The 26,498-nt window shown below is 37.0% G+C and overlaps 1 protein-coding gene and 1 long non-coding RNA gene across 2 annotated transcripts; one reads left to right on the forward strand and one right to left on the reverse strand.

Annotated features, from left to right (window-relative positions):
• Positions 1-816: 816 nt before the first annotated feature.
• LOC138242193 (uncharacterized) lies at positions 817-26,195 on the forward strand. Its single transcript, XR_011191436.1, has 3 exons — positions 817-1,527; positions 2,233-4,276; positions 25,976-26,195. It is a non-coding gene; the product is annotated as an uncharacterized lncRNA (long non-coding RNA).
• nceh1a (neutral cholesterol ester hydrolase 1a) lies at positions 4,563-11,958 on the reverse strand. The gene is made up of 5 exons (XM_006637694.3): positions 11,711-11,958; positions 8,180-8,408; positions 7,619-7,688; positions 7,033-7,204; positions 4,563-6,602 (listed from the first exon to the last, which is right to left on the reverse strand). The coding sequence occupies exons 1-5, from the start codon at positions 11,858-11,860 to the stop codon at positions 5,985-5,987; spliced, it is 1,239 nt and encodes a 412-aa protein (XP_006637757.2). The 5' UTR covers positions 11,861-11,958; the 3' UTR covers positions 4,563-5,984.
• Positions 26,196-26,498: the final 303 nt, after the last annotated feature.

Below are 26,498 nucleotides of genomic sequence, written 5' to 3' on the forward strand. Positions count from 1 at the left end.
TGGCATTCATTTCAGTTCTTACATCCACTACATACCTTGAGGTAAAATGGGTTGTTTTTCATTTGGAGAGGAGGATGGGTTTACTTTCAGAGCGTGTAATAACAGGTTGTTCTGGTCATTTACGGCACAACCTGAGCATGTTAAAGCACGCTACTGATCTGATCTGTGGCAATACTGGCATACAGTACATTTCCTCAGAACCTTCTGTTAGCATGGTCATGATGTCCAATGTGTTGCAATATTAAAATATCAAGGCCAAGCCTGTCTTGGGGTTCCTTTCCAGAACCAACTGTGGCATACTGTAAGGTAAGGTAAGATCAGATAGGATAAGATTTATTGTCCATTGAGGGGATTTTTTTTGTGGACACACAGCACTTCTGTACATTTAAATATAATACACACCCCAGAAAAAAAAAAAACATTGCACATCACTCTATTGCACATGTATATCACATAAGAACATATAATATTTATAACACATTACAAAACATATTGCACACAAGTGCATTGAGAAAGCAAATGGATAGTGGAACAAAGGAATGTTTGTATCTGTTCGACTTACATTCGGTAACCCTAAAACGTTTGTCAGAAGGAAGAAGTTGGTAATCAGAATTTTTTCTGCCTGTTTGATTATGGCTTTTTCAAAGATTGTCTGCAGGGAGGGGTGCTGTTTCACTCCTATCACCTTCAAAACTGTGAGACAGGTAATTTGAGATCTTAATTGAACTGATAAATTACTAAATCACAGTATATACCAAATCTGATAATACATATCCGATGCTCTTGAGAAGCATTATTTCCTGTCGAACCCCAAACACTTTTAGTCTCTTCAAGAAATACAAGTGCTGCTGAACTTTGGAGCAAACACTATCAACGTGATTTCTTTTGTTTTATTAACATTCAAAAGTAGGCTATTGTTGTCGCACCTTTGCACTAATCTTTGGACTTCTGACATGTACGCAGATGAACTGCTTCCTCTATGCATTAAGCCAAGCCCAGCTGTATCATCTGAGAATAAGTTGCTTTGACTACTGCTCAGTGTGTCCAGAACTGGAGAGCTCACACAGCCCTGAGGGGCACCTGTATTAATTTGTGACTCCCAAAAGAGTTTTATTGACCATGACATACTGTGCACAGTTTGTTAAAAATGAGTGATACCATCTTATAATGTTATTGTTTACAGACATTTGCTTCAACTTGCTTATCAATGGATACTGGTACTGATTCTCACTGATTAGGTGATTCTCACTGATCAGTTACTGATTCCTCCCCATTTCTTGCCTTATGGGAATTTCAAATTACAACAGTACAGTAATAATCCGGTTTACAATGTAAAATGCATCTTTGCTAGTAGAATTTCCACGCTGTGAAAATATGGGTATTTTTAAAGACACCTACTGTAGCACAAATTAAGATAAGCACGCTGTTTTGGCCAATGTCAAGAGTGACGCCTGGCGTTTGAAAAGGATAATGCAGCCTGAGTCGACCAGACGTGCGGGAATATGAAGCATTTCTAACCTGCTAAAGGTGGGTAACCTAAAATCCGTCCTTGTGTTGCTATCAACAATTTTATAATTATGGAAATAAAGACGGGCGATGATATTTTTTTATCACAGATTTTCACGTTTTTAAAACCGTAATATGAAACAAATAGGATATGAAACTTCGTTTAATATAAACTATGTTTAATATGTGAAATATGAAACGCATACAGTAGAACATACTGTAATGCAAGGTGAGTCTCATACTGGATATAGAATCCTGCCCCTCAAATTCATTTTCTCCTCTGCCTCCAGTCAAAGGAAAATAGTAGTCTTTTAACTAGTTTTATCCTAACTAATCTATACTGCAAGGTGTTAAAAATGCAACAAACGTGTACCAAATAACAAACGTGGAACCAATAGCATTTGTTGAGTTCTTGAATTAATCGCGTTTCTTGCCTGCTGGGATCCACTAAAGTAGTTTTGTTTTGTAATTCCTACATGTTGTTATGTGTGCTGTCTACTGCCATTTCAGCGTCTTCACCTGAACAATAATGAAGTTATCCACATAGTCTACGCATGTTAAATGTGTTTGTCTCTTCACTCCGTCACTCCGGGCACATGTGCACAGATGCAGATAAACACTTCATATCGTTGAAGAGAAATGTTTGCTCTGTTCTTTGCAGTTAACCATGAAGTTATCGGTATGACTGATTCATTCGATCTACAATTTCTGTCTTCCACCCAACAGAGGCCGACACAGAGCCAAGCTCATTTCTTCCGGAGCTTGCCTCAAACTGGATGCATCACAAGACGGAAAAAAATGTTTTCTTATTGTTAATGGTTGTCAGCGGTTTAAACCAAAAATCACGAGTTGTATCAAGTGGGAGTTTTAAAACGGTTGAAGTGTTGCAATTGCAGAGCACTCGCTGTTAAGTTGTATTTCAGCAGACAAAAGCATTTTTGTGGCATTTACAGTGTAAATGACTTTAATGACCAAATCACAAAATATTTTCCCAAATAAGGTTCAAGTTGAACATAACTCGCAAACTTTAAAAAACAATAATGTAATAGAAATTTATTTTTTAGCCTTCATACTGTTAGACAATATGTAGATGTGTAGGTCAAATCAATTACAGGTTCAAATAGACAATAGATAACATCTAGATACAGTATCTATAATCTAAGTATAACATATTCTGAGACTAATGTCTGAGTAAATACAGAGGATGTACCCGATGTAGCAAACTTTTAATAAGAAGACAAAAAATAAATTGAAAGTATGTGTCTCTTTTGGAAGAAATGGTTTTTCACATTTTAAAATGTAAAAGTATCCAAAGGGTTCTTAAGTTGAAGTGTCACACCATGGTGCTCATGTTCTCCTGTTTAGGCAAGCCAAAGATTATCTTTGAGCAATCACAAGTGAGGACTATTTTTTTGGAAACAGTGTTTAAGTAGGTTAAAGGTAGAATGAAGAGAGAACAAAAACAGATGGGAGGGTGGCAGCAAAGGGAAAGGTGAGAGGGTTTCTTTTTTCCATAAATTCAACCTAAATTCATTATTGATAAAACTAAGTTTATCAGGGACCTAATCCTTGGTAGTGATGTAACACAAAATACATTTAGAAAAGGGGAGTATTGTTTTTAATTGACGTTGAAATGCTTTTATTTTCTTCAATATGTTATTTGCATTTTTTTTACTGTTACAGTTGAGTTTGGGCAACATACTGTTCTTGAAAAATCCGATAAACAACAGAAACTGTGTATTTTTACTTGGTATTTACTGGCCAATGAGTTTATTTTGGTGTTTTACATTTATTACTGGCTATTTTAAAACACTTTATGTCAGGACCACGTACTGTATATACCATATTTTTAAATGCCTCTTCCATATCAATTTGAAATTGCTGTTGCTTTTTCTTTCTGTAACAATTTTGTGTTTGCAATTTGGTATAGAGGTTGAATTTGCCGTCTTAACTGTGGGTCATAGTTTTATGAGTATTTGGAGGAGATTGCTCACTTTTGCCATTATTCTGTGGTGAACTGTTGTTATTAATAGTCAATACTTTGAACATAAAGGAGGTCGTAGGAAAAGAGCAGGAGCCTGAGGAAATTTCTTATTTTATGATTAAAAAAAACTGCCCTGCAGGTTCAAGCACTTCAATTTAAAAAAAAAAAACAATATCTCTAAATTGTTCAAAGATATGAATAAATTGGCAGCAATCACAAAGAACTGTCTAGTTTAGCAGATTAGAAAATGGAGAAAAGTGTCTCTGAGAAGTATCTGAAATAGCTAGCTATGAAAACAGGAAAGTGAGGAATGGATTATTGACTGTAAAGCTTCGGTTAGGGAGGAGATAAGCTCTTGTTCTGATAGGTTAAATTTGCTGGAGGATATGTTGAGTATAGTTGAAAGTGAGCTCTGGACTGTGGGGGAAAAAAAGGCAAATTGCCATTGAAGTTGCTCACTACATCAGCTTCCTGCCTCTGTCACTAACAGCGAGGGCACAGACCAGTTACCAGGGCCTGTTAGTTCAATGGTATATGTACCTGTTGTACAAATAACATTTTCTGAAATACATATGAAGGCAAAGACTGTACCACAGTCTGGATCTGCACTGAAAGGACCAGCTCCACCTGTAGAGTCAACAACTATGCTGCACCCAGCATGTCTCTTCAGCACTGACGGTTTAGGACTTCAGTGGCAGCAGGACACAGCAGCTCCTCCAGGGGCCAAGCTGCATCAGCCAGCCGGACCTGAATGATAACTATGCTCTGGCTCACTGTCCAAGTCAGGTGAGTCAACTTGCTGCAGGTTTCCCTCGATTCCCTGTCACTCTCATGCGCTACAACAGCCATGCTTAATTCTAGAGACAATCTTAGAATTAAGAACGGTTAAATGTGTTCTTGTTTTGGAGATCTGTTTCTCCTACCTGTCCATAAATATATTTTGTTCGTATTTTGTATCATAGCACTCTTTACATTTCGCGTTTGCAGTTTTATTTAATAAATGTTTGTTCACAATTAGTTACCACCTAAAGTATCTGCTTCAACCATTGCTGCCCGATCACTACACATAAAATAAAAGAAACACAAAAGGGATCTTTATTAAGTTTGTTGAGAGTTTATAATGGTCTAATTTACAATAGCTGATGTCAGGACCTTATATATTATTATCATCTCCCTATTGCACAATACAATGTTTTGAACATTTCTCCGTTTTCAACAGCACTGCCCCATTACTCACACACTGCAAGTTATAAATATGTGCATAAAAGTACAAAAACCTCTTCAAAGGTCCCAAACAACAGTAATATTCTCACATTGGCATTCCAAGATCCTCATCCATTGCAACTTTGACCCTTAAAGACAAATTCTCCTGTTTCAGTTTATACAGGCGATGGTTCAAAATTGAAAGACCTGACCACAGAATTGAATAATCTTCTGTACAATAAATATAACAATAAATTGAGCAATGTTTTTAAACCTGCACACCCTACACCTGATTGATGCCTGTATAATTACAAAAAGAACATTTTGTTTAACTTAACTAATTTAAAAGATGATGTAAACAGAATGTTAACTTTATAAAATAAAAAAGCAGGCATTGGCATTTCCAGTGTCTGCTCTGTTCCCTTAAAAATCTGAGAAAACATCTTATTCAGAGGGGAAATGGTCGATAATTTGAAATATTTAACAAAATCTACAGGTACAGGTGGTATTTTGCAGTTACTAAGTAATAATACATATGTTTTGATATTTCTAAGAAACGTTCCACTGCAAGAGACAAAAAAAACTAAAATCAGTTCCAAAATGCTTTGCATTCCTTAACAGTGGAGTTGCCTCTCTTCAAACAGTGTTTTGGTCTTTTTAAGAGATTATTTCAATTTCTTTTTGCTCTCGCTAACTTGAAATAATACCCTTCATTGATCCTTCAGATAATGAAGGATTTTGAAAAACATATGATGATCCACCATCATGATTTCAAAATAATTGAAAAAGTATCTTATACATCCATTGTTATTCCAGTTATTTCTTATGTTCTGATGTTATGTGCTTTGCTAGAGCACAAAGTCCCATACAGTCTTATTATTATCAAAAGAGTAATATTTAATTTAAATATTTTATCACTGATAAGGTGAAAATGAAACAATTTTAAATTGTTCCAGAACCCAAATGAACTTTGCCTGGCCTGTTATTAAAATACTTTATAAATGTTATCGTACTGCATTAAAATGGAATACTTAAACTCCATGCTATGCACTCACTGTACATATAAAGCAGCACTGTAATTGGCACACAGTGACTTCAAGTACTTGAAGCAATATTGACTGTAACGGTTATACAAAGACTTAGGAAGACAGAACTAGATAAAACTTGCATTGGCATGTTGCATTGCATTGGAATATGTGAAAGTGCATTTTTCTGGGCTTTTTATCATATAAGTAGTTAAATGATTTTTTAAAAGCATAACCCACATAAACAAAACCATGGATCAGAGGACCTAAAGATTTTTATCCAACCAACTGATGTAGCTGTTCATGGTCCGAATGCCGACTGAAAAATAGGTGGGCCAGATCGCGAAAATCATGCAGCCATGAAATCCATCTTCATAGTGGTCAAGGGTTACAGGGATCCCAGCCTCCTCCAGGCGCCTGGCGTACATGATGCCGTCGTCCCTCAAAACATCATGCTCGCAGGTCAGGATGTACGCTGGTGGGAGCAGCCTCAGGACTTCCTGCTCAGCCAGAAGTGGCGCGGCTCTCACATCCAGCAGAGCTGGAACTTCCTGAATGACCTTCGGTGTTCCCACAGCCTGGACAACCGGCTTGTAATTCTTCTTGAAAGCTGACGGGAGGAGGGAAGTCCAGTTGAGCTTTGCACGGCTCCTGGAGGCGTGGCCGAGGTCCAGCGCCGTGTGGTTGTTGACGAGCAGGGGCTGGAGAAAGCTGGGGTCCCCCTTCAGGTACTCCAGCCAGAAGCGGGCCATGAGCGGGCGGGAGAGGATGGGCACGTTCCTGTTCTGCTGGTAGGAGGGAGTGTTAAAATCCAGAGCCTGCAGCACCGGGTAAATAAGAGCCTGGAGCTTCAACTTATTAGCGATGCTGCCATCCAGAGCAAGCTGAAAAAAAAAAGGTGAAAACTATTTGTAAATTACAGTGCACATTTAATTTAAACAACAACACAATTAACAGTATTCCTTACAATAGCAAGGAACCCAGATGCAATAGTATGATGACTTCAGCCTAATGCCGGAAAGCAGAAATGAATCATTCTTACAATGTAAAAGCCTTGTCTGCTTTTTTTATTCAGCAGAATGCAGAGCAAAAAGGAAAAAAAACCTGTTCAGCCATAGGGGATGAGTAAATCCCAGAAAATGCAGTTTGTGTTTGAACAGGATCATGAATCGTTAGACAAAAACACACAGAATGAAGCCGTACTAATTTGGCAAGTCCTGATGAACTCACACACTGATAAAACAGACTAATGTTTTTTTATTTTCTTTACCATGCTGAAATAAAATCCAAGAACAATACGTTTCCATGACTCACCTGTTGAGACACAGCTGCAGCTAAGTTCCCCCCAGCGCTGTCTCCAGACACTGCTAACCTGCCTGGGTCCACAGAGTACTTCGCCAGCACCTCTGGACGCAGGAAATACCTGGTGGCACGGTATGCGTCGTTATACTGCTCAGGGAAATACACATCTGGGACCAAACGGTAGCTGAAGAAACACATAAAAATATATTAAAAAACACTCTTAACCTAAATAAAATCCATACATTTTCTAACCATTTTAACCAATCCAGGGTTGCAGGGGAACTGGAGTCTAGCCAAGCAAGCAATGGACACAAGGCAGGATCCACCCTGGATAGGATGCCAGTCCATCACAGGGCACACACTCACACCAGGGTCAATATTCTCAGAAGCCAAGCAACCCACCAGTATGTCTTTGGACTGTGGGAGGAAACAGGAGCACCCAGATGGAATGCTGGAACAACATACAAATTACACACATGTATCCCAGGTATCCCAGGCCCAGAATTGAACCTAGGGCAACAGCGCTGCAAGGCAGCTATGCAAACCACACACCACCATGCAAACAAGGAAACACATATAAAGGTGATTTTATACTTACTCAATTGAAACAATGACTGCATTCAAGTCTTTTGCCATTTTCCTACACAGATGGTCATAGGATCTTATCTCTGTTAATGAAGATAATGAGTAATTAGAATCTTTTTTCTTAGAGGATGTGTTTCAGAGCTTAAAAATCACCTGAGTAACAATTGGGAGTTTTTCTGTCTTACAGCTTTACATTGTGGTAATTTAGAAGCCATGTTTTTTTTTATCTAAATATATGATTTTCGACACAATATGTTGAACCTTTTGATTTTAAGTTTATATAAGCTGTACTTTGGAAAACCTGTTGTTTTTATCAAATACATTGGGTTGTCCTAGACGAGACCCGGCAGCACTATGCCAACTGTATGGTATTGCTTGAGGGATCCCAGTGACAGCCCAGATTTGAAACAGCCACTTCCGAGCGTCTTGTCTACTTGACTAAGCAACTTGGAAGTCCAAAACGCCACTGTTCGTCTAGTGTTTCGGATCTACAATTTCATATTGTATATTGTGAAAAAGTGGTTGCAGTGCAATGTCGACGGCGTGAATGTGAGAGTTGCATCTGCACACTTACTGGCACTGGCCAGGGCCCATCCCCCTCCATGGATGTAAATCACACTTCGCTTCAGGGCGCGGCCCTGCTCCTCGGTAGACTCGAAAACTCTGACCAGGACCCCGTCGAACGTAGCGTCACTCACTTTAACCCCTTCGCTGGACACGGGGCCCAGCATCTCAAACTTCGTCACGTAAAAGTTGAGCACCCTGATGTAGTGGCTCAGACCCAAGTTGTGAAACAAGTTTCCCTGGGAAGAGAAAGAACAGGACCAGCATTTACACACACCTCACAAAACTGGTGATGGATAGCTTAGGTCCTTAGCCCTAGTATCCCATGTGCAGGATGGGGGTGAAGACATCCCGCCCTCCATGATTAAGCACAGCAATGAAAGGATGACACCCAAAAATATAAACACCTCACAGACGAATGTGTGTTATGGGAAAATGCCATGGACGCTGCTAATTAGAAACCCTGATTAGAAGCATTCAGTTATTATCAGCATTTTTACAATTACTGGAGGTGCCACACAAGTTATTTTACTTTTTTATTTGTATACACAGTGTTTGTCAGATAGTTTGTGTCAAACTGAGTAGCTTGCACCTCTGCTACTATTATTTACTGCAAAGACCTTGCAAAAAAAAAACAGTGTGAAAAGGTACCTACTGATACAGGTCTTTGATAGTAATACAAGTCAATGTTCAAACAGTCATAATGTGTAGCCCATGTCACAGATACATTCAGGAATTTCACCCTGGGAGTTGAACACGTACATCATAATCAGGCCTTCCCTGACCCCAGAATGAAATCTCCAGTTTAACATCTCCCAGATTATTTATTTAACAAGGTATTTTGTATTTAAAAAAACCAATAGTCCAAAGCTAATTCATTTTAATCTTCGTTGAATCTCATAAACTGTTATAATTTATATAGCTTTACACAGGTTTAATCTCTAGCTAATTAATGTGGATTCACAGAAAGCGTCATTGGGACCAACTGGTCTCCATGCCAGGTCACATGCTGTATTTAGCTAAATCTATCAGCCAATTCGAACCACTGCGCAGTTTAACCCCTTTTTGGCATGAGGCTGTTGGAATTCTAGGTTTATTGGGTTTCTTCCCAAAATCCATTAACAAACATGCATACCAATTACAGAAGAAGCTAAGCAAATGATTAGGCACTGCTTTGCAATTTAAAATGGTACATGCATTGCTCTCTTTCTTGTATCTTCTTTTAAAATCAATCTACCAGATCCGCTCAAGAACCATCTTATAAAGGCATGCTAGGCACTGAATGGGATTTGGTACCTTGAAATTAATCCCTTTTTAATGAGATTTTATTTGTGAACAGGAAAAGCAAAACTTATCTTTGAAACACGTTTTGCTTTGAATAGTAAGGATTTCTAATCTAGTTAATTATGAGAAAACCAAATGTGATTTTTTTTTTACTGAAAGAAAGGAGGATTATGCTGATCAGGTTCAGGAAAATTGTTTTTTTACTGGTATATTCACACAAAAATTACCTTTTGTAGTTGTTTTGCAAAAGCAAGAGATGCTGCATGTAACTCCCATACAAACACAACTGTAACTACAGTATGGTCTTATTGTGAATTGTGAGATATATAGTAATAAATGGATGGAAAGATAATCCTCAGTAGCTTTTCAATACTGGACAAGTATTTTCAACAATTTCAACATGCAGCAGTAGAAGCATTAAATCATGCAGAAGGGCTGAGAAAAAGCACACAATGTCCAGTCTCACAGTATTCCATAAACAATGCCAACTCAGGCAAAGTTCACCGACACCATTGTGAAAAATATCAATTTCTGTAGCATTTAAATCATATGTTAAAACAACTGTCTGAGCAGTATATTTGTGTAACCCTTTTTACTATGGAGACATGATCCAATTAAATCATTTCAAGCTCAGAAGGAATAAAAACCCAGAAGACACTATGGGTTTTTCCTGCATGAGGCTTGCAGAGGCCTGATTTATATCTACACACACTAATCTAAAAACTAGAAACAATGTTCAAAGCAGTGAAATCAATAGACTTCCTATGGCCATAATAATCCCCAGTTTTAGCCCTGCTGAAAACTGCTAAATTGTGCAGGCTAGACCCATATACCATTGTTCTCATCATATCCGAATATAAATACAGTCCAAGAACAAAATGGGATGAATTTGTTGTATTGGATGGGGCTTCCTAATATTTTGACTAATGGATATATTTAAAAGAAGACTGAGAAAGATTAATGTATTGATATACTGAAGCAAATTACATTGCAATAACTGTACAATAATAAGTCAAGTCTGTAGGTACCCTTTTCTTTAAGGTTTTTGCTCAGATTATAGAGTTTTTAGTGCCATAAAAAAGGATAAGTATTTTTTTTTAATTATGGGCATCACAAGTTCTCTTTACATCTTTCGGTCAGGAAATAATGAAATGTAATCACAAATCTACAATCTATACCAAATGCTAAAGCAATTAAATTCAAAATGTGTCCTGTAGATCAGGTTTAGCATGCTGTAGGACAGACCTTACTTTATTTGTAAGTATAGTGATTCTCAAGGCAAAATAAGGTCTGTGGCTGGTCTACAGACTGTGTCTGTAAAGTTAGAATACTGTATACTGTAACAGACTACAAGAAGGCAGAGGTTATAAAGAAGTGGGTGAAAGTTCATCTGACACTATCTAACAGCAGACTGGTGCTGATAAAGAAGAAGTAAAGGATAAAATTAAGCGAAAAGGAATAAGAAGTGTATTCATTGACACACACAATCTGTCCAGTACAGTACCTAGTTCCATGTAACTGCATTGAATTAAACTGTTTACTGCCTTATTAACTATAATTGTTCTCCGTCGAAATTTTCTATTCGCATAATGCCACATTTTCTAGTGAAGTTTTTTTTGTCTTATGTAAAAAAAAAAACATGCAACACTTATTAAGCAAGAAAGTGTTGTTTTTTTATGTGGGAAGGGTAGGTGGTGATTATTAAGAAGCAAAGTACTGAATTATCAATATCACGTTTTGCATTACATTCTTTCAAGGCGTTTAGTGCATTGCAAAATACTAGAAAACGATGACAATGGAAAAAATTTCAACACGCAGCTTAAATCTTTGCACATACTGTATATTACATCACTTGGCTATCAGTATGCGCTCAAACCTCTCATCTGACGTCGCATCTACTGATATCAAACAACAAGCTACCCATCACCTAGAGACGCTACCTGTTACAATTCAGTGAGGTTTAAGAATGTTTAAATATTTAGTGAATGCACTAGCTTCAACATTTTACGTGACAGGTGATTTAACAGTAAATATATAAGCTGTAAATGTAATCGAAAGAAAGCTAATGCCTACTAGGTATGCATACTCAAGTCCACAATAAATTATAAAATGACACTGAAATATTATCAATCGAGTCATATGAAGCTGGAAAGACGTATTGAGCAACAGCAATAAAATAATGAACGGTCCAATCTGAAAAGATAACAAGCGCTTCGATCATTCAGAAATCTGTACAGTACGCATTGTGCAGCCTTACCAAATGCTGAAAGCCCCGAAAAACTGCATCTAGCAGCATGAGTTTCCATGGCTCTGAAATCGTGCTTGGCAATGGGGTGTAAATGTAGTAAGCAGTCAGCACTGTAAATAAAAAGACGACAATGAAAACTGGCTTCATATCTGCGCTCATCTCTCCTACGGTGCCAAACCCGTGTAATAAAATCGATGCGGTTGACACAGAACTTAAATTCTGAGGAAGTCGGTTTCGGCAGCTGTTGTGTAATACCACGAGCCAATGAGATCAGCCAGGGAGGAGGAAGCATGGGAATTGAAGTTCTAATTGGACAGCTCGTTTCTCTGGGGGGCTCAACAAATAAAAGACAGCGTGATCACCCCCTGTTCATTTCTACAGCCTAACAGAAATGTATATCTAAAAATGACATGCATCCAAATGTTCTAAATGAAGTAACGATCCCAGTAAACGCCTAAAAGAAATATATCAAGTTTCTGTTAAAGGACTTCAACTCCCATAATTCTACATCCAGTGGCGCTGTCTGCTTTGACAGCGGCCGTCATGTCGCATTGTCACGTGATGAACACATACTGTATTGCAGTATGTAGCTATTCTTGTTATACGAGTCAAACTACCTTTGGCCTAATTTACAATTGTAATACAAAAAGGCATGTGGGTGCAGTTTTTTTAACAGGCGTGCTTTTTAACTAATGAGGGGGCAAACTGTTCTATTCTCTTGCAGGTATCATGCATTGTAGTATAGTATCAGTCTCAATATTACTTTTTACAAACAAGTGGCACACCTGCTTTGACAAATGTATACAGAGAACAGGGCAAAATGTTATATTTTATGATGCTGTGTCAGTTCTTTTACACTTTAAGTTTTGAAATACGCAAGACAAAAATGTACATATTGTTTACATGTAATTACATTGCTTACTTTCAAAAACTTCAAACTTTTTTTAAATATTGAAGTTTTTTTTTTCTTAGCTTGTGTATATTAAAAACTAAAAGGTGATTTAAACATCAGAGTTGTTTCTGATGAACTCCAACTTCTCACAGGACACAGTGCCCAGGATGGGGAATTCTGAAAACAACGTCAGTGGTGAAAAACTAAACTAACGTATTAAACCATAAGTAGTATCCTTCCGTTTTATACATTGACTAAAGTGAGTCTAATGAAAGCATATTCCTTTGACTTGCTTCTCTTTGACTTTAAGTTTCATTCAATACAGTTTAAGAGTAATTCTTTCCAAATTCAAAACAAATACAAAATGTATGCAAAAGCACATGCAGTACTGTGTTAGACTTATTTTTGAGATGCTTCCATTCATAGAAACACACATAACTGTGAGCATGTGCAATAAAATAAATTAACAAATACATTTGCATTGTTAGCCAGGTTCATGCATCACGTTGCAAATGGTAGCATGGATATGCAATATATTCTTGAACAGTTGGCCATTGAATTATGAAGTAATATACTGTATGTAAGACACTGCTGGGTGTCATTTGTTTGTATGCCTTCCATGGGGGGGTCGCACTGGAAAATTTGCTTAGATGGTAGAAGATTTCTCTGTTAATGAACCTTTGCAAGTTAATTGTGAAAATACTCCACCAAGTGGATCTGCCATGATAACTAATCAGAGCTGTTCAGAGTGACGTTTCAAGATATCATCAGGCATCTGTCCTCAGACTTCACCTTTGAATTGTCTAATAATACAAGCAATTCAGTCTAGTTGAACAAACCTTACTTGAAGTACCTGTGAGACTTTACAAATTAAAATCTTTATTTTGTCATTTTTTTTCCATGTGATTATTCCTGGAATCCAGCCTTTTAGGTTCTTTTTGATCATTTATGGAATGTAAAGGTTTCCGTGTCTAAAAATGATACAGTATGTTTTTGTGGCATTTTCAAAGGACTATGTTAATTTTGTGCTGTACAACCACAATTGCAAAGCTGTTCCACAAGCGGTGCACAGTCCTCCGAATTCTGTAAAAAAATAAGACATTTCTTAGATATTTGACTTGGTGCTGCAAGCTAGTATTGTAGACTAGTATGCCATACATACCTGTATGCTAGTATTTGCAAAGATATTGAAGTTTAATTAGCTTTTTATAAGATCCTATGTTTAATCTGGTATACATGTCAAACAGTGATCATTGAATAATGATGCCTGCTGGATAAGGATCCTTTTTTTTTACTGGTTTAGACATAAACCTGACACTAGGTGACACTGTTGGTATCTCAAACTCTCATCTATTTATACTATATTTTTCCTTATAGGTGCCTATATTAACTACTTAGACAAGATAGTTTGGAGAAGGGATTAACTGAATTCCATCATTAATTACAATAAAATATTGAATATCTGTGGCTATAGTTAGGAAGAAGCTTAAGGCTTGCATTAAACTTTGTTAGGGAACTAAAATTGTACTTTGTTTCGGCCTTGGAGCCTTCTTCAGGTGTGAGCACCTGAAGAAGGCTCCACGGCCGAAACGTTGTGTTCTCTTTCTTCTTTTTTTCAGCATGGAATAAACCTATAACTTGTTCCTTTGCAGCCTACGCATGCTGACGCAGCTACCCACCTAAAATTGTACTTAACCAATTCACATCAATCTGTATTCCTATTTAAGAAAGTTTCAATTGGTTGATCCTACAAGGATTTAAAAAGTCTTTAAATGTTCTGCTAATATTATTATACTTTAGCTCGAATATTATTGCAAGTTGATTTTATGTAATATGATAATTTATCACATGATAAACTTAATCAAAATGTATTTACATGCGAAGGGTACAAACATTAACCAACGTGCACCCATTGAGGGACTAGGGTGGTTGTCAGTGCTGCCACCTCCGAGTTCCTACGTTCTGTATGATTTTCGACAGCATCAATTCAAAAATAGTAACAACAGTTTTATTGGAATACTCCATAAACAATTCAAAACGGTAAATAGTAAACGGGTTTTGCGAAGCCGAAGGTGACAGATAAGACCGAAACTAGATCAGCACATTCATTGGCAGGTTGGGTAGGTGTAGTCTCTGCAGAGGTATCAGGTCATTATGAACTTGAATCGCCTGCACTTTCTGCTGCCATTTAGACCGAGGACTAACGCCCATCTTCACTGCTTTCATATGAATACATTCGGCCGAAACACTCACATGCTGACCGCGGTGCCATTGTTCAGTGGGTTCTACTGCTCTTTTCATCGAGAAAAACAAGTGAAACTGGTCCAATTAAGTTGATAATAAGTTCGACTTAGTGCTAAAACTCTCTTGTTTAAGGACGGCCTTTAGGCCATGTGGTCCTAAATAGAGATTAGGGCTAGAATAATAGTCACATTAGAGGTGTCCGGCTGTATTTGGAAAATTCCACATTGCTTTGAGGAGCACTGTGCTGTTCATGACAAACCTAAGGTTTTAATTAAAGTAAATATGATCAGTTCCCCCCATCTAATCAAACTCTTCCATCTTCAAAAACACTTCCTTTTTAATAATTCCTAAATCCATTATTAATTAGGTCCGCACTTCGCTCAAACCGTCAGAGTTCGGAAATGCGTTTCTGCACGTTTGGTGAAGTGACTGGCCTTGTCACTGTCCCCTACAGCTCAGCAGTTAGCGTGGCAGCTTTTAGCACATTCTTAACACTCGATACTCACTGTCCAACAAGCAGATGTCAAAGTAAAATTCGTTTTTTCGATAATCAGACTGTAGAGCATGACAAAGGAAAAGCAGATATACTGAACATATATCCGTTGAGAGGCGAGGGGAGTTACAGTTTAGTTCTAGACCAAAAGGGTGTTAAGAAAGGTAAGGAAATCTTTAAAAGCGTAGAGAATTTTATTTAAAAAAAATAAAATGCCTTCATTGACAAAGGAGTTGGAAATTAAGAGAAAGTTAATTTGGGATTGAATACAGGAGGTATTTTTTTACAGGAGTGTCTGTTGTGCAATAAAACGTTTTCTTTATTAAAACTGTTTTTTTATCAGTCACCTGAATTACATAATCATCTCAGTTTTATGAAAATAGTTGTGCTGAAAGACAGAGCCGTGAATTGACAAGTGATCATGAGAAACTTATTTATTTCCAGTAACTTATAATAATGTATAGTCTATATTACATAATATATATATATATAACATGTAACATACAGTGTATATATATAATGTATAGTCACATTATACATGAAGATTACATAAAGTAGATTCCGTATAAAAATCTAATGAAATTCTACGAAGCAGTGTTATGCTGAGATTGGCAAATGTCAACTTTCTGTAATTTCAGCTTTAGTCTTTGGAAATATGTCAGACAGCATGACTCGAGACCTATCAACGCAAAGTGAAAATATATTTTACAACTTTGTGAAAAGTCATTGATGTCTTATTTGTGGTCTCATGCGTTTAGTGACAGCAGTAAGCAAAGAAATCACCGAAAGGTGGCGCTAGAGTGTTGATAACTCATTGAAAACAGAAATGTTCATTCTATATATCTGAAATATGCAGGGATACAATATTTCTGATTTTAACCAGAGGAAGGAATAAAACTCTATATGCATACTAGAACATGTTGTTTTCTTAAGACTTAAATATATTCTACAATATAGACTGTCTTAAACATGTCTTCGATACTAGGTTTTGCATCTATACTCCTTTAAAGCTTAATTATTATTTTTCTTAGTGATCCATTTTCAGATGTCTGTCTCTGGTTTAAATTAAATTGTCTGAATCTAGATTTTATTTTAAAAGGTATGCATGGAAAGCAGTGAGAAATAAATTAATTATGTAATATAAAGGTCCTAATAAAAGAAACTGATTATAATTTCCTAAAATACACTCTTTAAGTATGTGTTCAATAATTCTGAAATTTTGTAACTGTACATAAGTAAAATTTATATAATGCTTTGACATTCATGAATTCAAGAATGAAGAATGAGTGGTATAAAATTAATATTAATCAAATTTTGCATTTTTAAAAGCAGTATAGTTCTGATGAAAATATCTTAAGCAGGTACAGTAGATAGTTTCCTATTATCATCCTGTTCCTTAGATTTATTGTTTAACAATTTAGTGTGTGTTAACGTTTTCCCAAGTAATCAAATGCCTGTTCTTTGTCTGGTCATGTCCGGTGTTATATGTCTTTAATCGGAGCTAATGAAATAAATTAAAAAAATACCTGAAACAACTTCTAAATGAAGCCAGTTTTAATTTTCTTTAAATATCTAATAAGCCGTACATATATATATATATTTTATATATAAATATAATATATTTAATTTTTGCACATGCACAATGGTTATAAATTTATGAATAAATTAATATTTGAAATGTTTCTTTAATTATATTTTGCAGCACCACCCCATTGAAAGCAGTAGTATTACTGGAATTATCTTGAGTTCTTCTGGTGTATACATGTATTTTAAAACCTTGTAATAGTGCAGTTTGGGGTTTTTCTGTTCAGTGACTCATTCTTCTTGTTTCCAGTCAATGTTTCTGGACATTGAAAGGATCCAAAAGAAAATATAATAAAAAATGATTTGTCTTCTTGCTAATAATAGTATTTTAATGCTTTTAATGAATAAGAACTTTATGTACTGTATTTATTGTAATAAAGTAGGTGAAAATGTTGTTTCTTATTGACAAATACCAGCAAAGGGATAGAGAAGGGGAGCTCACTTCCTTTAGTACCAACCAAAAGAGGGGCATTTTTATGCCTTGGGCTCCTCAGATTCTGCAACATTTTTCTATAATTAACCTCCATAAAAGATATTCATGCTCGTACCCTGCATAAATGCAGTCAACATTCAATACGCCCACCATTGACTCACTAATTAATAGCTTTTTTGTCTCAGGACTCGGGGGTTGCATTTAGTACATAACCTTTCAATTCCCACATCATTAGAAAAGGTGGGTTTGTCTTGCCTTTTGATTACTTTGATAAATTACTTTTCTCTGCTCCCCAATTTTCTGCTTGGTCATTAAGTCTCTCAAGAGACGGCATGGCTCTGAATACATTTGACTAAAGCCTGCCTTCCTATTGTACAGTACATTGAAAAGCCTTGTTCCAGCCAGACCTATTTGTCCAGAGTTACATTTAATCTTCCATTGACAAAAGTAGTTTGAATTGGCTAACACCTGCTCCTCTGCTCTTCCAATTAAGAATACAAGAACTGAGTCTGCAGTGCAGTGAATGTTGAGAACATTCCTAAGAGACTCCTTTCCCTAATGACATTTCAGTCATAGTTCTGGGTACATCAACAACTGCACAACCACCCCCTTATCACATCTGACTACTAGGAGATCAGGGTTTTGTTTTGTTCAATGCAGAAAACAATGTAAACTTAGTTTAAGTAAAAATAATTTTAAAAAACCTACAAGAGATAATGAGTTATCAAAACAGAGTTGCTTATTGTGTATAAGCAATTTCTAGGCTGTGCAGAATCACTTCATTTTATAAAGAGAACAGGCTGTGAGATTACAGAGTGTGCTTGGGTAATGAAAGTGGCTTACAGCCCAGGGAACATGAAAATAACATTTTAAAGGCTTTTTAAATTTTTAGTGAGAGAATCCATTTTAAAAGCTCAGTAAAACAGATTGGTAAAAATCAATTAATTTAATTTGCAATCCATTGGTTGTTTTGAACATTACTTTGGATAAAGGTGTCAAATTTAAATAGTAATCATTCGGAGGTTATCACAGATAAAAATGGCCAAATGCCCCCTGTTAAGAATAATGGAAAGGTACAAAAACATTTTCATTTCTTCTTTAATACAGGTGATTCTAAACAGGTTCAAGTTCATGTGACATGAGGCTCAGCCTTCTGCCTCATGGATGTATAAAGGAACTGTGAAAATGAAATGCATTGGGTACCTTTTACACTTTAAAACTTAGCATATTTGGATTTATAAAATGTATGTTGCCTGAGATAAAAATGTCCTTAAATTCTTAAATATGAGCTTTGTTTTAAATTCAATTATTATTGCCCTTATCCCATTAGCAAGAACTGATTTGTCATTGTACAATAACACCTTTGTAGTAACAGTATAACAGACTTTATTGTCTGTCTCGGAAGCAGTGCTTTCCATTTTGGCTTTGGTTCAATCAGGTGTGACAAATGTCTAGTAAAGTTCCTATTTTCCACACAGTGCTGGAAATGATCAATGGGAAACTGAAGACCTGTCAGGCATTCAATGAATATTTAACAGGAAACTGCGTAATAACACAACAGATGCACACAATAAACAGTGCTCTGTTCTGTTCAAGCACAAGTCATTTGCAGATTCCCTGTCCTTATGTGGAAGAAAGGTAATTTCACACCTTTGACCTGCTGCAAAACAGGCTTTTATTGCTATTCCTTTCAATTGATTGAGATTAAGAATTTGTGTCTTTCTCTTTATTTCTTCGGTTTTCTTAAAATCTTTTTTAATAACACCATTCTTGTATTATTTCACATGCCATATTGGGGTACCTGGCAATCTGTGTGTTACATCAGTGATGTCGCTATGGTGGAACGTTTGAATAGAGTTCTCTCAAACTTTACCTGATCTTGATGGAGGTATGTACTTTAAAGTTGGACTTTGTTTATATGTGTGAAAGATATAGATACAGTTATATAAAGACTTCACAATTGTTCAGATTTCTTTGCACTTTTTTCTCCACGGGATGTGTTTTAAGTCATTGCATCTGAAAATATAAATAGGAAGTGGATGTAAAAGTAACAATTTTAAATACACTGCACTGGAACTAAAGTTCATGTTCTAAGAATATTCGTGGTTACTTTATTTTTCATTTTTTATGATGGGTAAACAGTTTGTAAGTCATTTACAGGAAAATACCATTTTTTTCAATGTTCATAGTATATAACATTTAAAAGTTACCACTTACCATAAAATATACCACAGCTGAGCAGTTTTCACAAAAACATGACAGCTTGTTACAATACATTTCATATGTCCCAGTTTCATCCTTCTAAGATGGTTACAGCCAGGCTGGATGACAAACCATCGAACTAGCCCACTGGGGAGAGCAGAAAACTAAGAGGAGACTGAGAAAAAAACTAGACGTTTTTGGCCAGAATTGCCCAAAGAATCTCAAATCCCACTAAGAGTAGAGCTATTTTTGTTTTCCCAACACATGTCTCCCTATGCAGCCCTTACATTACCTGTTCAAGCCAAGAGCACTCACAGATGGCTCCAACTCCTTGTCAGTGTGAGTTAGCATTTAAAAACTGCATTTAGTCCACATTTAGAACCACACAACACAATCATCCATTACATTGGTCTCCTCGAAATCCAGTGATAAGTACCCTTCTAGTGTGGTCAGCTTCTTCAGTGACTGCTGATATCAGATTTATTCTATACAGTACCACTATTTAAATAGCTTTTTTACCTTATGTGCATATTTGTCTTATTTTAAAATCAGCATTTGCAATTCTTAATAATGTTAGATGTCTTTATAAAGAAATATTACAACCTCCAGGATGTCTAAGAATCGGCTGGCCTCAATTTATGTCAATGAGAATTTTAATTTGAAAAACAACAGCAGCATTTGACAATGATTCCACTGGCACCTAGAAGGGTTTGGTTTGTCGACATGTCTTGTGAATCTACTGGAAATCTAAGAAATATGAGAAATAAGTGGAGTGCAATAAAACCATCTGTTACATGCCGATGGGTTAAAGTGAGCGTCTTCTGTGACTTCCACAGAGAAACATAATGAACAATGAAGGGGAAACGCATCTGCTGGCCATATTATGGCAATTCAATTTCCAGCTCCTTCCTCCCACAGTCCTTGCTGGAGAACATGTGAATCTCTTTTGATGTTCACCAGGCTGGATTGAGCAGAAAAGGGCCAACTGAGGTCACAGGAACTGTCCAATGGGCAGTAAAAGTTTGTGAAATACCAGCAGAGACAAAAAGAATACATGTTTTTGAACAAGGGTTGTGCTTTCCTTCAAGGAAATATAAAATGCACTGTTCTTTGTCGCAGACCAGCGATAACACAAGAAATACAAGTTAAACTCTAAATTCTTTCACAGTGTTACACAATGCAGCTTGAAAACAAAATGCAAAAATGTACACACACATGGATGAACTCATATACTGTAAGGCATGCAACAATTTCCACAAAAAATAGAATGAAGAATGAGTTGTGAATTACTAAACTGAGTCAAATTTAAATGTAATTCTGCCAAACTGCCTGTGCGAACAGTAATTCATCTTTTCCGCAATCCCTTATGAAAGTTTGCCACAAAGAATTTACATGCTATTTTACAGTCCTGTTGTTTCTTACCTCTCTGTACTTTACCATGATTTTACTGTGTTTTATTGCGCTTTAAACTGTTTTCACCAATGTGCAACAAAGTACATTTTTACTAAGGAAATCTGAGCACTGAGCCTGGCATGGGCTCCCCTCCTGTTTCTTCTAGTGTCATCTTCCTAGTTCATTCTTTCACATGAGAATATAAGAACAGGAACAGCCCATCTAGCCAGTTTGGTAGTTAGTAGTCAACTGGTTCAAGGATCTCATCCAGCTGTTTCTTGAAAGAAGCCAGGGCTTCGTCTTCAGCAGCATGTCTCTGTAGTTTGTTACATACTCCTACACGTCCTTTGGGTAAAGAAGTGCCCCCTGTTCTCGGATTTAAATGCTCTTCTATATGGTTTTCACTTGTACCCTCTGGTTGGTGACTCTTCATTCTGAAATTGCCCACTGCTAAATTGGATGAAAGAATTTGCTAAATGCAAAATATAAAATGGTTTACATGGAAGAGTACATCGCAAGATGATCTGCCTGTGGTCTCTGTCATGAGGGTATCCACATAGAACGCAAAGATTCAGTAACACATTCTCATCATTTTGCAAGCTGGGCCTTCTTTTTGACAGTGTCAGACTTGGAAACGATATTTTCACACTTTATGCCGACAGTCTCTAAATCACAGCTCTTGCTGACGTGATTGCAATGAAAGGCAGCAGCACAATGAGAGTAATGCTGGAGACAGGGAGGGTGGGGACGGGGGCATGAGTTTAACAGGAGTTGCTGTTTGCATAATCTCAGCAAAATTGTATCTACTACTTGAGTGACACTGGATCAAAACAGTATCATCTACCCGTGTGTTCAGAGGGCCAGAATCTTGCCATTACTGCAATGGGAAGCTGGGAAGCAGCACAGCTCTGATTTTTCATGTCTAACATAGCCAATGTATAGTATTTCCTAGTATTCAGACATATTGGAATCTTACACTGAAGGCAAACTGGAGCCACCAGTTTTTTTTTCTGCTTCCAGCACATTCCCCAAGCCAGATGACTCGATGGACTGTAAAAGAGATGAAAGGTGCCCCCCCCTTGAGGGGGTCACCTCTTCATTCCCATCCTGTTGCCGCAGCGATGGAAAAGTCTGCCTGTCTCAGATCAGTTTTGGAGTCGAGGGTCAGCCTTGTTTACTCCAGAATCTTGACATGGTCAGATAATCCTCTGAGACTAACCGCAGCTCGCACGGTTCCTGCCAAAAATCAGGGTGTACTGTATATACAAACTGCTGCAGCCCGTTTGAGAATAATTTCCCTCTTCATCTTGATCGTCACAGATGTATAACAGCTTTGAACTGTTTGAAATCCAGCATCTTTTGAGATAAAAGCAGCAGTTTTCAGTAAAGTGAAGCACAAACATCACCAAAGAATTATTCACAAGATTAAGATAAACGTCACAAAAATCTACAGAAATTTGTAGAATGCTTCGAACACCCCCAAAAAATTGTCCTGGCCGTGATTTTGGTTAGACTGTAATACACCCTTACTTACTCAAATAATAGCAGTAAAGGTTAAGACTGTCCTCACTTCTAGCAGTGATTGGAGAAATCTTAAAAATTTTAAACACTGGCAGCAATTTAAGACTGATGCATGACAAACAGCTGTGACACTTGGTCTTTAGTTTGTGGTTCAGTCTTCACCTTTTCCCTTCTGGAATTTGTCAGGAAAGTAGTAAATGTCTCCTAAACATGTTGGATTACAGTTCTACATGATAGTAGTGCAGGACTCAAATAAATGGTGGGCTTGACTCACACAAATGAGGTCTCCATGAATAAAGCAAAAGCTTATCTATTTTGACGTTAGGGTTACATAAAAAATGTTCTAACTGAATTCATACTTCCAGACTAACTCATACTAAATCTCTGCTTAATTATCCAGGCTGTGAAGAAGTCTTATTCTCCTGCATAGATGGTTTAAGCATTAAACTCAGTTTATGTTGTACACCATAAGTTAATGTACCTACAAACTCCTTTGAGTCATTCGTCTCTTTCCAGTGAATGATACACAATTTTTTACATTCCTCCCAATCTCACACTGTGGAGCTCCCTCTAGGGGGTCAGTAAAAAACAGACGTAAAAAGTAAAGCTGCTGTGAATGGAAACATCACGAGCAAGAGCAGCATTTCTATGTTTCTTGTACTATTGTATTCTTTCATCCATCCATTATCATCATAATCAGAAAGCAGCTTATCATAAGAATGTAAAAACAGATACAAATGAGTGGGACCCTTTTGGAAGAAATCCCAGCATGTCCTCTGGCTGTTTCTTGAAAGTAGCTTCTTCCATACTTGACTTCTTCTGCTGCAACTCTGGTTGTAGTTAACCAGAGTCCATCCCAGAAATACAGGAATACACCAAAATACAAGAACACATGACTGACAGTCACAAGAACAACGAACCCCTCATGCCGCTTTTCTGTTCTAGCAGTGTACTGAAATGGTCGGAACATAAACACAGCTTGGTGCAGCTTCTGACAAAGCAATGTGGGTATTTTTGGGGTTCTCACCCCGTGCCACAGAGACTCAATCTGCCAGATTTGAAAGCCACATAGGGATTTGTTTTTCCAAGAATCGTGTTCATTTAACACCTGGCAAGCACATAATGTGGATGTTAGTGCTCTGGGGCAATACTCCAGGTTGGTAACCCTGTGTTTCAGATTCTCTTACTTTGCTGAATGAGTATTTGACACATTTGTTTGTTCTTCCAAGATCGTGTTCAGCTTCAAGACTAGCTGCTAAGCAGTTGATATCTGAAAGTTTTATTTCTCGCAATCCATTAGCTCAGTGCTGCAACTGCAGACATTTTACCTACTTTAGGAGAATCTAGATTCCAGATTCTTCTCAATATGAGAAGCAGGTGGGGAACTATCAGCATGATTCCATTTCCCAACCATTTCAGATGGATAATGAACACAAAAGATCAAGAGGGATGACAAAAAAAGGGAGTAGGTAGTTTTAACTTCAGGTTACTATGCAAGCATTGCAGTTATGGGATTCTCCTCAAAGAAAAGCCTTCTGATATATTTAGAGCCAAGAAAATAATAACAAAAATGTACTACATATTTAAAACACATATAGAAATAATCAGTTCAATATTTTTACTATTGTGCAGAGGTTATACTCTCATGATATTACTGTATGAATAGATCAGAAACCACATAACGAAATGGATACCAGACGAAATTGCTCCAGAGAAGCCAACTCCTAAGGTTTATAATCTCTTGCAATGTTGTTTGGAAAGGGGGATTGCAGGAGGATATAAATGCTAGCCAAACCAACACCCACATTTATAAGGATCTCACAGATAAATGATTTTCCTCACATGGTGGAGCTGGATCATGAACTTTTATATGAAACTTTTATACAGTACTGAGAACAGCTGTGGCCTGCTTGCAGCACTTGACATACTAACCATTTTGTGTGGAGTGGCTATAAATGTTTTATTGGGGTTTGGGGTGTTGGGCGGGGGGGGCTGTCTAATGATCTCATCTTTTACCAAGCTTCAGCAATCCAGACTTGCTGTTGCATTATGTAGCAGTTGCAGTCCTTCTTCAGTTGGACAGTGTTTTTTGTGCTTGATTATCTGTGGTTTTGTCAATATTGCAGAAATGAATGTATTTGTTAATGCAGTTAAATAGCAGCTATAAATATTATTGCATGATCAGACATACTGTATATACATTATCCAATAATACCATATTCACCTTTTCAGTTCAGATGGGCTAGGCAAATGCCGGCTAAGTTTATACTCAAGCCTGACTGATGATCGTGATGAAATGAGCAATTTACATGTTACTTTTTACTACTGGTGATCTTAATTATGTACAGTTGTTTGTACTGTAGTAATGGAAATGAGCTGTGCTCTTTATCCGACAAGAAACAAATATACAATCTATTAGTGGTTAATAGGTAGGTGTAAATTTCTCTTAGGTGACAAGTACTGTAGAACATGTTGTCTTGTTCAGAAATGAGAAAACAGAACTGTCAGGGGAACAATTTAAGCTGAGTTTTGCATTGATTTCAGCTTTCATTTTTGAGTAGTTGTATGGATGCCTGCAAATATAGTTCACCGAAAAAGTCTTTGTATTTTTAACATGCCAGGAAACACCTTTGTGTTTTAAATTACAGTTTGGTGCTTCAAGCGCAAATATTATTATTTATTTCATTAGTGTAAGATCTGAAAATTTGTGTTGGTGTTGCTAAATGGTAGCTTATCAATAAAGTATTTTAATTCAAACTTTCCTCACAACTAAGTTGAAGTTATTTTATATTCAGTGGCAGATGTTCCTAACAGTTCAATAGATTCACCAGTTTGCATTTGCATACATATTTTGTAACCTGAAGCAAAACAAAACTATAAAAATTCAAATGTAATTTTGAAGCACTAAGTGCCCAAAAAGCTCTTACGCCGTCTCACACTGATCAATAAAACCACAGCAGGGTGTTGCATTATTCCTCTTTTAACCAACCAAAAGTGTGGAGCCTTTGGCATATAATTTGCCTGCATGTCACTATCTAGCAAGCAAAAGATTTAGAGAATTCTGTAGAGAATTTGGGAGGGCTCCAGCATAAGCCTCTTTCGTTGTTAGTTAAACCAGGGACTGATCAATTTGAAAAACATTTAAAGTAAAAGTATCATCAAAAGTTATTTTTACATGAAGGACCGAGCTTTGCTCATTCCCGACTGTTAACACTTTCATCTGACCATCCCCTTGTTTTTGCATCAAAGACTTCTCTGTGTAGGAACCATACAGGAAGGCTTTGGGAAGAGAGCAGAAGGCAAAGAGCAAAGCTCTGTCTGGCTGTCTTGTCACCCACTTGCAGTCTAAAGTAGAAGGACAGATCCCTAAAGCACGTCTGCCTGTGAATCCAGGTGGATGGAGACAGTCTTAGACAGACATAAAGCTGTCCTTTTTGTACTAAGGATTGCAGTGCTCACATTTCTCCAGCTGCTTTCTGCCATTTCATTGAACATCATATTATTATTTTTCAGGGTGTTCCTGCACCTTTTACGGATATCAAGTTACTTGGACAGTGTGAAGGATTCCCGGGTTTAAAGTGGAAATGTATACAAATTGCTTTCAATGACTAATCAGTTTCAGTATGATCAGCCTGAAATGTGTGGCCTTTTCTCCTAAAACTAGATCCTTCGTAGTAAATTCTCAATACAATTTTACTGTGTTTTTATAAAGTACGTAGTACTGACAAGCTGTGAAAGACAGACTTAAATGAGTCAGGCAAACCTCTTTATTTCTTTTATAGATATTACCTTTACAAGAATCAAAAGCAAGCTTTAAAAGTAACTGTGCTTTCATATTTTTCTATGAAAAACTGTCTCTATACTGTACGTATTGTATATAAATTCATATCTTCGGTACGGATATGTGTGCAGAAGTTATTTACTCTGTCTCTTTCAATGTGTGTGTGTATCTTCAAATGCAGTAGATATATTTTCATTTAAATTGCAAGCTTCAGGCTTTAAATACATGGAAAGCCAAGGCTCTTGATTTAAATGT

The sequence above is a fragment of the Lepisosteus oculatus genome, chromosome 13, assembly GCF_040954835.1.
Source record: "Lepisosteus oculatus isolate fLepOcu1 chromosome 13, fLepOcu1.hap2, whole genome shotgun sequence".
In the NCBI taxonomy this organism is placed as follows: domain Eukaryota; kingdom Metazoa; phylum Chordata; class Actinopteri; order Semionotiformes; family Lepisosteidae; genus Lepisosteus; species Lepisosteus oculatus.

Coding starts and splice junctions, on each gene's coding strand:
- nceh1a (XM_006637694.3), bottom strand. CDS start 11,860: ATGAGCGCAGATATGAAGCCAGTTTTCATTGTCGTCTTTTTATTTACA. Junction 8,409..11,710: donor TTCGGGGCTTTCAGCATTTG/GTAAGGCTGCAC, acceptor TTCTCTTCCCAG/GGAAACTTGTTTCACAACTT. Junction 6,603..7,032: donor CTGCAGCTGTGTCTCAACAG/GTGAGTCATGGA, acceptor TTTTTTTTTCAG/CTTGCTCTGGATGGCAGCAT.